This window comes from Amblyomma mixtum, chromosome 2, assembly GCF_055824585.1.
Source record: "Amblyomma mixtum isolate Tamu chromosome 2, ASM5582458v1, whole genome shotgun sequence".
Classification (NCBI taxonomy): Eukaryota; Metazoa; Arthropoda; class Arachnida; order Ixodida; family Ixodidae; genus Amblyomma; species Amblyomma mixtum.
This window is the reverse complement of record NC_143013.1, coordinates 261453288-261467745: the sequence shown is the minus strand read 5'-3', so window position 1 is coordinate 261467745 and position 14458 is coordinate 261453288. Positions and strand designations below refer to the sequence as shown.

The following is a 14458-nucleotide window of genomic DNA, read 5'->3' as shown; positions in this document are numbered from 1 at the left end:
AGCAGGTGGCGTTTAACGTTTTCAGAACGCTATACTAAAACTGTCTGTGGAGATAAGTTGCTTGCGGCACGCTAACGTAATTTCCCTTAGGTCCGCTATCACGCTAACGCTATACTAAAACTCTCTATTGGCTGACAACATTCTCGCTATTTAGGTGATGTTCTGTAAGCATAGAGACAACAAAATTTTCGGATGTGTGTTTTTTCTATGAGAGGTGCGCTATTTCTCTCATATGTAGCAAAATATTTCTTCTGAATTGCTTCCATCGATCGCATCGAACAGTTAACACTGCCCTAGAAAACTTTTGGGAAATGCGTCTGACAATAGCACAAACATAAATACAGCCCTCGGGTAATCTGCAGTTATATTGATAGTTATATTGAAGTTTTCCAATATATAAAAAATATTGGCTTCATAAATGGTATCGCGCTGAAAATTGCTTCTGTGCAGAATTGCTGGGTATGAATGAAATAGGGACATGATGGAAGCTGCAGCCCATTAGCTAAGGTTTTGAGAACAGGACGCGCCTATGCCTCAGCTCAAAGAGAAGTCATGTCGAAACGTTGGTCAGCTGAATGAGGCCTCCCTCCGAGCCCTTGTTCACTTAGTGTGTAGCAGATGTCCCTCAAAGCGCAAAAAAAATGCAGACAACGACGGGAGCTTTTCCAAATAACAAAAGGTAGACTATGTACTACGCGTTTCCTACCTTCTCATCCTGCGCCCGCTCCTGCTCCTCTTGCTGGGAATACGCCGCTACGATGGCGACAACACACCCCAGGGCGCATGCTAGGCTAGCGTGCTGTTCAGGCCATCGCAACCCGAGCAGCTGCGTCCTCGCTCGAAGATTCAGGCGCTGGAAGCCGCCGGGGCGTTGAGCCGAGCGCAGGAGCCGTGCGCCACACCCGATGGCCGCTGAGTTGCAAGAGTTCGTCATGGTGCTGCTGCGGTATCTCCCCAGCGTGTCTGTAGCCATGGTGACGTGGCTGAAGCGGGCCTCGTTGGGCAGCGCTCTGTGCCTTGTACCAACACATCAGCGTGAAGAGGGAAACGCCTCGGAGGTCTGTGCAGGTCTTGCCTCCGCCAGACGCGTTCGCTGATAAATTCTGTCAGCGCTCCTGCTACTCTGATGATGATGATGACGTCCTCAGGCTTAATGCCACTAATCCAGGGCGCGAGACGTACGGAACATCTCGTGCACATGCGCAGCGCAATGCTTCCTTTTCCCTGATTAGCGCACTTTATTGTATTGTAGAATATTTATTGCGTCGAGTGTAGGTTGCAGGATAGGATAGGATAAACTTTATTTGCTCTATTTTACAAGTCATTACGGTCGCTAGAGGTCGGCGCCCCTATTCCAGGGCACCGCTGAGCTTGGCTGCTGGCTGGGCATGGATGACCAGTTCTCTTTTAAGAACGGGGTTGCCGCTAGAGAGCACTCTCCCACTGTTCCACACTCAGATTTTGTATTCTATGGAAAGCCTCGTTACTTTTGCATTCCGACGTGATATGATATAGGGTGGGTTTGGCCCCACACCATGGGCATATGTCCCTGTACTGATCCGGGTACATTTTGCTTAGTATATGTAAGTTCGCAAAGGTTCCCGTTTGCAGTTGCCGCCAGTATACTTTTTCTTCTTGGTTTAAAAGGTTTTGTGGGGGAGGATACTTTGCCCTCATTCCTCTGTAATAAATCAATATCTCCGAGTACTCCGGGGCTACCCGGGAGAACTCCGGGGCTACCCGGGTGTTGAAGCGCTCGCTCGGTTCGTGTGCTCGCGAGCTACTTCGTCGGCCCTCTTGTTGCCCTCGATTCCAGTGTATGCCGGTATCCAGAAAATAGTGTGTCTGACTGGTTCTTTGGGAAAGTCTGCGCGAAGGAGAATGCGAAGTGCTTTCCGACTGGTTGCAGAAGGCACGTACTACATGGCCACTAGCCCATGGCTTGCGGCGACCTCTCTGGCCCGCTCGATCACCCGTACTTGAACCTTGGGGTCCGAGCTGACCAGCATGGCCTCCCACCGCTCGGTGGGAGCTGTATCAACTACGCCGGAGGAGGATCATTTGCGCAGTTCCACAGAATGTGGTTGTATGTGGCCCTTTCACCACATTTATGGCAGTTTCGGTCGTACTGGCCGGCGTACATGAGGGCAAGCACTGCCGTATTCAAAAGGGAGCGTGTTTGCAGTCGGCGCAGGTAACTTCCTGCGCTTTTATGATTTGTGGGGAGGGGGATATGCGCGCCTCCCCAGCGCGCTTGAATGTTGGTGAAAGCGGACACAGGTAAATTGGTAAATTAGTTTTTTAGGTAAGGAAATGACGCAGTATCTGTTTCAGTTGTCGTACAGAGACGGAGAGAATGAGCCGGTAGTGTTGAGCGGCTGGGTGAGCCTCAATGATTCCGCGAGCTGTGTTGTAAAAGCCGAGTGCGAGGAGACATTGTGTGGACGTTAGAGGATTCTCCCAAAGCTCGCCCTTTGGCGCGCAGTGATTACGTGCGCGAATGAATTGTTTGTTGCATTTTCATCATTTCGGACAAATTAAATGAGATCATGGCAAAATTAGATGGAGCAAAACTGCCCCGGTGACGTTGCATTGTTTTATGGAAGCCTTTTGCAATGCCAACGCACTGAGGTATAAAAGAAGTCGCCTGCGTGGGCGAGCTGTAATGGGGATATTGCGTTTTCTCGAACGTTGTGATGAATAAGAATTTTGATGTAGAATAAGCGCCCACCCCTCGGGTGAACGGCCACCCCACAGAAGGTCGAGGGAGGTTAACCAGATGAATGTGCAGGCTTTCAACTTCTTATCATAATATTCTCCACTTTTCTTCCCATTTTCGATCGCGAATTTTGATTACTCTGTGCTCTATGAAGATAGCAAAGGGTATCCCACGCTTAGCGCGGCGGCAGATATGCCCTGTACAGAGTTCGCACTGTTTAAGCAGGAGAACCGGAACCTTCAAAACTCATTTCGTGAAATGTCAACACACCTCACATGTGTTTCCATGGTACGATGTCTCCGAACATAAAGGGTGGCATTCTTGAAACAATCTTCCTAATTTGGGATCCCCTTTGCTATCTTCATGGAACACAGAGTAATCAAAATGCGCCATCAAAAATGGGAAAAAAAGGTTTGGTTTGGTTTGGTTTATGGGGTTTAACGTCCCACAGCGACTAAAGCTATGAGAGACGCCTTAGTGGAGGGCTCCGGAAATTTCGACCACCTGGGGTTCTTCTCGGCCTGTTGGCTAAGATCAAAGTGTAAAAATGGGAAACAAAGTGGAGAATATTATGATAAGAAGTTGGAAGATTGAGAGGGCGAGAAAGAAATTGATACAAACGCAAGGCTTTCAATCAACATAATTTATTTTCAATCACCGATAAATTCGCATAAAATCCCGCAGTCATTTTTTGCTGCGATTATCAACCATAACCACTTTCTCAATTTCATAAAATTTGCCGTATAAAGTGGGCCATCGCATATTGTTGAGGCACCACTAAACTCGGCAACACCTACGTATGATGGCATATAGGCCTCGCAAAACGTGACGCAGTCCATCACCCAATTCCCCGTAGCACGAGCCTCACGAAAGCTGGGTTTGTGTTGGCGCAGTCGACGTTGCTCCTCTTGCAGTGCCTGAACTTCTTCCCACTTCACAGAGCTTGTAAACTGCACTCCTCGTCATGTCGGCACTTGAACGTAGGCGCCTCGTCACCTGGACAGGGCTTTTTTCTGCCTTCCTCCCAGCTTCATCAAAACAGCGCACTTGACCGCACTGGGCGGGCTTCGGAAGCTCCTGGGTGTTCCGAAAGGGAAGGAAATCAAAACAGAGGCGTTTATTATTAATGCAGCAATGTACGAGGTACTTTCGCACCTCCTTTGCCCGCAGAATATTGTCCCTCTACCCTTCAACAGCACAAAAAATTAAAAATGACTGCCTCCAACAGGGCGACCATCACTACCGCCAGCAGACAGAAGGGCTTTGGCGCGGAAAGGTCGCTTGCATGCGTACTAATTACCATGCAAAAACTGCTAGAATAACCACAACAGCGTTGACAAGAACTGGCTCTAACACGGCGAAGCAGGATGAAGAAAGCAAGGATTTTTATAATTCCTGCCGCGGTGGCACAGTATTCAGGACGCCCAGCTGCGGAGCTGGAGTGCACGGCATCGAACCCGCCTGCAACGGCCGCGTTTCGATGGAGGCGCAACGCAGAAGGCGCCCGTGAATTTTTAGGCGAAATTCTAGAGGCCCGTGTACTGTGCGATGTCAGTGCACGCTAAAGAACCCCAGGTGGTCGACAGCGTCGCTAATAGCCTGAACTGCTTTTGGGCGTTAAACTTCAATAAACCAAACTAAACCAAACCGATTATAGTTCGCCGGTTCCTCCGAATATACATCGGAGGTTTGAATCCCTGCCGCAAGAAAGGCTCAAACTTAACTAGTAATTAATAAGTTTATGCGGCACGAAACGCTGAATCGCATGACACCATTCGGAACATCAGGCTGCCTTTCATTGGTTCGGGCATCGTCCAAGACAACTGAGACCATTACTGCGTCATTCATTTCCTCAAACGACCATTTTTCGATTTCCCTTTCTCCAACGGGCAAGGAGTCGCGCCGAATGGGCGATGGCGTTCCGTTGACTCCCTGGCACCGCTGCGAGACGGTGCCGCGTTACATTCTTAAACGCGAAGCTTAAGCTTCCTCAAAATTTTCCATAAAGTCGATTGCCTTAATGATTTGCAAGTACAGTTCAAATATATGAGAAGGTGCAAAGCGCTGATGATGATCGGCTAGTCGTACTTCGGTGGGCTTGCTTTGTTTGTGAAACGAATGATTGCCTGTACGTTGGCGAGTCCCAATGCGCGAGAATACAGAAGAGCGTTGAGCTGTAAGCACTGATCAAGAGCCGCATAATAATTATATTTATGCTGGAGCGTTCAGTGCAAAAGCAGCGCTCATACTGCTAGTGAGAGCGTGGTGACCGGCTCTGGGATAAGCGTTTTTGACACCCGCCATTTCTCGCAGCAAGATTCGAGGTAACCTGCGACATAACTCCCAATAACAAACTACGAATCTTTTCGCCCTCTCCTAATTTGAACAAACGACAGTAAAAGCCACCGCGGTGGCCCAGTGCTTATGGTGCTCGGTTGCTAACTCGAAAGCACTACGGCGTCCCTGGTAGCCCGAGTCGCTTTGCGTCGTTAAACTCCATAAACCAAACCTAACCAAACCAGTAACAGCTCTCTGTAACCCATAGGCACACTTGAGGTCCGACTGTGTGCTCAAGTACTCCCATTCCTTGGACAAGCTGAATCATATGGTCCCATATCACTTAGAACTGTGAACGCCGATATACGGGCCCAGGCGTCCACTGATGGCCAGGGAATTTTTTATCATGGTACCCTGCTCCGAAAGCTTGTTTTTCTCTCAAAGTGCTTCACACGGCTTTGCTCAGCTGTGCGAGCTGTTTTGACCGCGATCCCGTCATTAGTGTGAAAATGTTCCTGGAATGTTGTCTCAAGCTTGTCCGAAAATTTTTGCCTTGTTGCTGGCGGTTCAGACGCCAAGCTGCTTGTAATACTCACATAGCGGCCTTTTCTTGAAATACGAATGCATTCCAGAAACAAGATCAGTACATACCTGCTTCCCGAGCGTCGCCCTTGATGCTGTCGCGGCCGTGTTGACTGTGGCGTCGCCCAGGGACTCGTGCTGCGTAGGCAACTCCATCTCGCACAGCTGCGTCTTCACACGGAAAATCAGACGCTGGAAGCCTGAGTTCCGCGATGAACGTAACCAGCACTGTGCGCCGGCCCCCGTGGCATCCGGGTCCGAGGGACTTGCCGTGCTGCTAGTTCGGGATGTGGCCGTCTCGATGCAGTCGTCCATGGCGACGCTTCTCAGTTCAGCCGTGCCTCTACTGCGCCGCAGCATCGCGCCCTGCTTCATGGATGCGGCCAGTTGTCGCAGGATGTGCCTTCGCAGCAAGAGCTTCCTTTCCTTGGTCGGTCCGTTCGCTGTCTGCGTTGTTAGCATTTCCTCCGGAGGTGCGCCGCGCGAGACATTTAGAACGCGGGATGATGATGATGATGATGATGATGATGATGATTATGATGTCATCAGGCCCGCGTCCGATATAGTAGTAAGAAACTCTATGCGATATCCTGAGCGACCTCTTTCTCTTTCCACGGTTGACACCCTTGGCGTAAGGCGATTGGTGGTATATGATGGTTTGGTTTGGTTTATGGGGTTTAACGTCCCAAAGCGACTAAGGCTATGAGAGGCGCCGTAGTGAAGGGCTCCGGAAATTTCGACCACCTGGGGTTCTTTAACGTGCACTGACATCGCACAGTACACGGGCCTCTAGAATTCCTCCTCCAAAGAAATGAGGTTTCGTGATCATCCTAGGAGAGGGAGAAGGCTAACCAGCTGTGCATTATGAACGGAAATAAAAGAGAGACAGAAACTAATTTAATGGAAGCAAAGATGGGCAGGTCGGTTGGTGGTAAGGAGCACTCTCTAGCTCATTTGCTATTGATTTTGTTAATTGCCAGTTAATTAATTATTTGGTTAATTTATTTGGTTAATTATGAAGACAGGAAAATGAAATTTGTGCTCAGCCACGAAAAATTGTTAACTATAATCTAGAATGGATTATAATTTCGTTCGATTGCTTTACTGATCGTATTCTCTATTTCTATTTGAATGCAGGTTTGGTTTGGTTTATTGAGGTTTAATTTAACAAAGCGACTCAGGCTATGAAGGACACCATAGGGAAGAATAGCTCCGGAAATTTCGACCACCACCACCACCACCTGGGGTTCTTTAACGTGCAGTGACATCGGACTCCATAATGCTCGCCGTTGGGTCGCGAGTTTCGCCCTGTGGGCAATCTATTCTAGCAGAACTGAGCGCAAATGAGCATTTCTGGTAAAAGAAAAAAACTTCTGGGGGCACTTAGCCTAAAGTCCGTAGATGCGAAAGCATTTTCGAACCACTTTCTCTCTGTGGCACTGGTGACGTCACCACTGCATGACGTCACAAATAATGACAAATTACTAAGTAGAAATGACTAATTAATGGCTAATTACATAATAATCGGTAAATAACAATTAACTGCTAACAATTAACTGCTAACAATAACAATTAACTGACGCTTCGGCTTCACCTTTAGGAGTGGAACGCGACAGCGTGTTGCAGCGCTGCCAGGCAGTCCACGGAACGCCACCACCCGTTCGGCGCGATGCCTTGCCCTTTGGTGGTGGTGGTGTGACACTATTTATTAACAGCCTTTATGTTAGGCGTTCAATAGGTCCTGGGCCAAGGTCACGAGGGCGCGTTGCAGGTTCAGGTCCCGGGAGGCAAGCCAGATGGGCCACGGTGGGGGTGGCGGGAAAGGTAGGGCGGGGGACAGGAAGGCTACGTGGCACTGTGTAAGGCAGTGTTCTATGTCTGCATATGTGTGTGGACAGTTTGGGCGTGTGCCGGTACAGATAAAGTTTGGCTGGTGTACGTAGGAGATTAAACTGTATTCGGTGAAGAATGCGAGCTTCACGGATCGATAAGGTTTGGCTTGGTTTATGGGGTTTATCGTCCCAAAGCGACTAAGGTTATGAGAGACGCCGTAGTGGAAGGCTCGGGAAATTTCGATCACCTGGGGTTCTTTAACGTGCACTGACATCGCACAGCACACGGGCCTCTGGAATTTCTCCTCCAAAGAAATTCAACCGCCACGGCTGGGATCGAACCCGGCCACGGATCGATAAGGATGGGTGTGGTTTGAACGCAACGTTTTAAGCATGAAATGCTTTTAGCCCCCGTTGTCGGCAGTGTGGTGACGTCACGCCGAGACCTAGAGCCATCATCCGGGCACTGAAATCCACTCATCCGGGCACTGAAATCCACTCATACGGGCACTGAATTCCCGTCATCCGGGCACTGAAATCCACTCATCCGGGCACTGAATTCCAGTCATCCGGGCTCTGAAACGAGAACATCCGGGCACCGTACGAGACAACGAGATTTAACGAGACTCTCTAAGCCCTCCTACGCGACCGGCATGCAAGCACCGGTTGTCTCCAAACGAGACCAAAAAATAACTGCTGCCAGTGCCTTCTCAATGTTTATCAAGATATCAGTGGAGCTGTGGGTTTGATAATGCACGGAATTATAATTTCCGATTTCTAATAAGGCGTGCAAGAAGCACATAAATGCCACGTTACACTTCGTTGTCATACGTGATCCGGGGGAGAAGCGCTGCGTTCAAAGGGCAAGGCATCGCGCCGAACGGGTGGTGGCGTTCCTCCCTTCCTTTACGGTGCGGTTCGGGTGTCCACCGAGATGGCAGAGAATTACTGCGCCATTTCCTTTCCTCAAACTGGGTGTTTGAGCTGATGCCGAGCGTTTTGACCTTTAAGACCTCTCGGCGGAGGCAACACACCACTTTGGCCCACGGTGTACGTTGGCCCCAGCTTCCTGTAGACGGCACCTCCGGCCTGACCCGACTAGAGTTACTGTATATGCTACCAGTAACTCTAGACCCGACCGGGGAAAAACCTTGCGTTCAAATGGCAAGGCATCGCGCTGAACGGGTGGTGGCGTTCCTCCCTTCCTGTACGGTGCGGTTCGGGTATCCACCGAGATGACATTAGGCCCGTAAACATTTCATGCTTACTCTACTCTCGTTTACGGGAGAGGCAGAGATTTTTTTTAGGAAAGGAAATGGAGCAGTAATTCCCTGTCATCTCGGTGGACACCTGAACCGCCCCGAACAGGAAGGGAGGAAGTCAGAGTGAAAGAAGAAAGACAAAGAGGGGCCGTAACGAAGAAAATGAAAATTGTATTTGAGGAAACGAAATTAAGCAGTAACTGTCTCGCATATCTCGGTGGACACCCTTCATCCGTTTGTAGAGGAAGGGAGGAAATGAAAATTGTATTTGAGGAAAGGAAATTAAGCTGACACACCTGCTGACAACCTCTTGCTGACAACCTTGTACGCGACATCGGATACAGGTCATTGGGTCGAAAAGCCGTCGGCGTCGTAGTTGTGAGCACCGGGCGTCGGAAGAAAATCGTATCATGCCAACCGTTTGCCGCACAATGTTCGTAATGGTGGGATACGTTCAGCGTTTTGTGCAGCATAAATTTACTAGTTAAGTTAGAGCCTGGTTCACTGCAGGGACTCGAACCAGCGACCTATAATCGGGGGAACAGGCGACCTATAATCGGGGGCTGCGTATCAGGCGTGGTTCCGGTGTACACCAAGACAAGTAAGACGGTTACTGCGTGATTTCCTTTCCTCAAAAAAAACAAAAAAAACAGTTTTCTATTCGTCGAACGGGCTAGGCGTCGCGCCGAACGGGAGATGGCGTTCCACGGACTCCCTGGCAGCGCTGCAAGACACTGCCGCGAAGCTTAAGCATCCTTCACTTTTTTTTAGATCTAAGATTACGGTACTGGGCATTATTCAGCGAACGCTGATTGGCATTAGCAGCTGAGAGGTCAGTAGTCGCAGGCTTATTTGGACGTTTGGCTTATTTGGGCGTAACGTGTCACACAACAGTTGTTGTGCCATGTGCAAAGCAATCACTGCTTTCATTGTAAAAACAATTTCCACTCTATATGCGCCAGTATAAGTGGACGCCTAATACCTAACTCTGTGAGTACCGCCGGTCTGGCATCTTACAAAGACCAGGAAAAATGACCATTTTTAATGTCTACAAGTTGGCTGTCACCATTTGCAAACTGATCAAAAAAGGACTGCACGGGCCCACAGTGAGATGAAGATGAAGTGCACACAGTACTTGGCAATGCTGGACAAGGGCGTCTGGTGTCGTCTGATGAACGGCTTCTTCTTCACTCATATTGTAATACACAGAAATTACACCTGTATTTTATATGTAAACAGAGCTATTCCACCTTCTATGTCATTTGCGATTACTGTAATTTTCCCCTAATGCATTTTAAAAGGGTTCGTTTGGCGATTATCAAAAATGGGCAAATCAAAAAATGTTTTTCTTGCTATAATCTGTATATATTGGGCTGTTAAGGCTGCAAAGTAGTACACGCGATTTTTTTAGGCTTAATACACATCAGGCCTCTCTTTCCTTCTTAAAAAAACTTATTCATTCGTTCCCTTAACGGACAATTTTTGTTGTGCTGAGTAAAAATTGGTTCACTGGCCTATGTCGCTGTGTTGACGTACGGCGGCGAAGAACACATTTCTAGCAGAGAGAGTCGGAATGAGAAATCTTCTTTCCGGTCGATTCAAGATCGTGACGTCGTGCCCCAAAAGGACGGGTTGCAAAACGCATCGACCAGTCGGTGGTACAGATCGGACGCCTCCTTAAGCGAGTTTCCAATAAGCATCATGGTATGCGAGAGTCCAACATCCTGCGTCTCGTTCAAGCCTTCATCTGCTCCCACATCACCTACTCTGCGCCCTACCTACGTCTCACTCGTGCCGAAAGCGAACGGCTAGAGGCGTCACTCCGAAAAGCGTACAAGACGGCCCTGGGCCTTCCCATGTTCACAGCTACGATAAGCTCATGACTCCCCGAATCTCCAATACCGTGAGCGAACTTATTGAAGCAACCCTCACTGCCCACTACGAGCGGCTCTCACTCACACACGCTGGCAGAGCGGTACTGCAGCAAGTTGGGATCTCCCCGCCGAGAGCGGCCCCAAGTTATGCTGAGCTTATTCCGGAATATTGCCAAAATCTCCGCATCCCTCCCATTCCCAAACGGATGCACCCGGAACACCATGCCGAGAGACGGGCCGACCGTGGACGTCAACTCGAGAAATGCTCCAGCGGACGTCCGGACGTCACGTATACGGACGCCTCTTACCATCCCTCGAAGCCAGCGACGGTGGCGGTAGCTCTCGCCCCTCACCGCTGCTGGTACACAGCCTGCAGCATTCGCAATGCAGAAACAGTCACCGCAGCAGAGGAGGTTGCCATTGCGCTAGCGCTAGCTGATCCTGATACCAAAGTCGTCATCAGTGATTCTCAACAGGCTATCCGCAACTACGATGCTGGCCGTATCTCTTGCCAGGCGTTACACATTCTCCTTTCTACTGCACCCTCTTCCAACTCTCGCTTACTTTGGGCTCCAGCCCACGAGTCGCTCAGCGGAAACGCCCAGGCGCACACTCTCGCCCGAGATCTCAGCTGCCGAGCAAAGTGTATGATCAGCCTCCCTGCTTCCTCTGACACTAATATCTCACGCGCTTCTCTACTCACCACTTACACGGACATACTCCAACACTACCGGCTCGAAAGATGTCTCTATCCTTCCGCACACCATGATCTAACAAGACGCGAGGCCGTCCAATGGGGCAAATTACAAACTGGCAGTTTTCCAAACCCCCTCTTGTACAGCAGGATCTTTCCGCAACAGATAGACCCCAGGTGCAAACACTGCTCAACTCCAGCCTCTCTCATACACATGGTGTGGACTTGTACACATTACAACACAAACAACCCTAACACCCCAGAGACGTGGGAGTATCTCCTGCGTACTTCCGAGCCGGCAGGCCAACGCCGGCTTATCCAGCGCGCGGTGGAGGCCGAACATCCCAAGGGATCCCCGCCGACCTCCTCTAAGCCAGCGCAACCGGTCCTTGGACTGGTCCCCTGTTTTTGGGAGTAATAAAAGAGATCACCACCACACCAAATGTTTTCCAGTGTATGTCAGTATATATAGCTAGCCTCTGGGATCTGTGTCAAAAAAATTCAGGGGGCACTTTGACTGTCTAAAGTGCGTAGAGGCGAAAGCGTTTTCCGCACTACTTTCAGTGCTTCTGTGGCACTGGTGGCGTCACATGTAATTGAGTACTAATTACGAAGTGATGACAAATCACTAATTATTGGTTAATTACTGATTAATGCCTGAATACTAATGAACTGCTAATTAAGCTTAAGCTTAAGCTTCGCCTTTAGGAGTGGAACGCGACAGCGTGTTGTAGCGCTGCCAGGGAGTCCACGGAACGCCACCACCCGTTCGGCGCGATGCCTTGCCGTTTCAACGCAACGGTTTTTGAGGAAAGGAAATGGCGCAGTAAATCTCTGTCATCTCGGTGGACACCTGAACCGCACCGTAGAGGAACGAAGGAAGTGGAAGTGAAAGAAGAAAGACGAAGATGGCCCGTAATGAAGAAAATGAAAATTGTATTTGAGGAAAGAAAATTACCCAGTAACTGTCTCACATATCTCGGTGGACACCCGTCAAAATTCAGAGCATGTGGGGTGCACTTTTTTGACCTAAAGTGTGGTCACTGATGTGTGGTTAAGATGTTAAGCTTCGCCTCTAAGAGTGGAACGCGAGAGCGTCTTGCAACGCTGCCAGGGAGTCCATAGAACGCCATCGCCCATTCGGTTCTACGCCTCGCTCGTCGGTAAATTGGTTTTTGAGGAAAGAAAATATATTTCTCTCTCAAATCTCGGTGGACACCTAAACCTCGCCGGAAGGGAAGGGAGTAGGATGGCAGTGAGCGAAGACACCGTATTCACTAGACGTGCCTCTGTTCATTCGAAACCATCGAGCTGACATGGCGGATCGATAACCTCAAGCTTTGCTTTAACTTCGTTGATAAGGTCACTGTATAGTCCCGGAGCTCTATTTTCCTCTGTAATTAATTCTTTCAACATCTGTTTTAGGTTCTTCTGTTTCGCTTTCTCAGCGTGCTTGATTTCTACGGACCTTTCAATAGCCCTCATTTTGACATCAATTTTGAATTCCTCCCACTTTTCTGCCCAACTTTTTCCATAATTCAACTGAACTTCTTCTAACACGTTCTTTGTTTCTAAAACAAACGAATCGTCCTTTAGTAACTTTGCATTCAGTTTCCACAAGTCCCAGCTGAATTTCGCTTGAGGTGTCACATTCCTGCCAATGGTGAATATGACACAACAGTGATCGCTAAACGTAACCGGTTCGACGATGTAGTTATCGCAAATAGCCGCCAGCTCAAGGGAAACGTAAGCTCTATCTAGCCTAGCATGACTACACCCTTGAAAATGTGTATAATGACGCCTCATTCCGCCCTTTGCAAACTGGGCTACGTCTTGAAGTGAATACTTTTCAATGTTTTCTTTCAAGAAAACAGCACTTTCGCTTTCGGTGACTGTTGAGCCTGATCGGTCATCTGCACTGAGAACACAATTGAAATCCCCTAAAAGAATGACAAGTCTATTGCATTCCAGATACGCACATAGTTCCTGGAAAAACAAAAGTCGTTCACGGGGTTTCGTAGGAGCATACACACAGATAACTCTCAAATATTCCTCCCCGTACAACAGATCACAGAGCACAAACCTTCCCCTCGTGCAATACACCACTGCTTGTTCCTCGATATTAAGACTGTTCTTAATTAACAGAACACAGCCCGCTGATGTCCCCACTGCATGACTAGCACGCACGTTATATCGCGGCTTGAACTGCGCAACTATAGCGTCTGTCGCGCTCGCACTCTCTACCTTTGTTTCTTGTACTGCAAGAATGTCCAGGTCTTTCTCATAGAGCAGGCGCCTTAGCTGACATTGTTTACGTCTAGCTGCTAGTCCACGCACGTTTAACGTGCCGCATTTTAAATTTGACGGAAGACAAGCCATGCTGAAATCCTGAGCACAAAAAGGTACAAGTCCCTTACCAGGCGTACGCCTTACCCTCCGAGAAGGGGCGATTAATCAGCGCTCCTTGCGCTGCGCACGGGAGACGCGGACGATGAACGACACTCAGGCACATACTTCCCCTTGGCCCCGGTGGGTCTGAGCCACTGGCGCTCAAGGCGTTGCGACCTGATCTCGGTGGAAGGTTGTGAAGGGGACGGCAACACCGTCTTGGCACGCTTAGCCGGACCGAAGGTGTCATGTGATGCCCTTTCATCCTCGACTGGCTCCGCTTCGGCGTTCATGGCAGACGCCTGGTCACTCATCGGCGGCGTTTCAGTCGCGTTGCTCAAAGCTCGTTGTTTGTTCGGCGTCTTGCTCGAAGTTTCCATGTTTCCGTTGGAGACGCTTCCCTGTTCCCCAGGCGCACTCTTCTTTGGACGGTCATCAGGGGCCGCCGTTTCAGCTTCCTCAACGTCCATGATATCCTCTTTATCATCACAGTCCTCTGAGGCCGCCCCTATCACACTGGCGTACGTACGTATGCAGTCCTCACGGACATGACCAAAGGCTCGGCACTTAGTGCAGCGAGGCGTCTGGCAGTCGCGGCGGATATGCCCGCGTCTGCGACATCGGAGACAAACAGGCGCCCTACCGGGCACAACCACAAGGACGGAGCCCCCGTAGAATTTGAAAAGATGCGGTAGCTCCTCCGCCGTGACTCCCTCTTTAAGCACCATTCGAGCGACACGTGTTGTCGACTCCGCCGATTCAAATCCTGGAACACTCCATTCCTCATGCTGAATTTCCATCACTTCCCCAAACTCGCTCAGGGCCTTCCG

At 49.5% G+C, this 14458-nt stretch overlaps 1 protein-coding gene across 1 annotated transcript; it reads right to left on the bottom strand.

Moving 5' to 3' along the window:
* Window positions 1–3353: 3353 nt before the first annotated feature.
* LOC149363762 (uncharacterized) lies at window positions 3354–6047 on the bottom strand. The gene is made up of 2 exons (XM_089569984.1): window positions 5648–6047; window positions 3354–3796 (listed from the first exon to the last, which is right to left on the bottom strand). The coding sequence occupies exons 1-2, from the start codon at window positions 6038–6040 to the stop codon at window positions 3584–3586; spliced, it is 606 nt and encodes a 201-aa protein (XP_089426110.1). The 5' UTR covers window positions 6041–6047; the 3' UTR covers window positions 3354–3583.
* Between the last annotated feature and the right edge of the window lie 8411 nt (window positions 6048–14458).

What these genes read in the sequence shown, in the direction of transcription:
- LOC149363762 (XM_089569984.1), bottom strand. Translation starts at nt 6,040, where the DNA reads ATGCTAACAACGCAGACAGCGAACGGACCGACCAAGGAAAGGAAGCTC. An exon ending in GGGCGACGCTCGGGAAGCAG is followed by an intron (nt 3,797 to 5,647) that starts GTATGTACTGAT and finishes CGGAACACCCAG; the next exon opens with GAGCTTCCGAAGCCCGCCCA.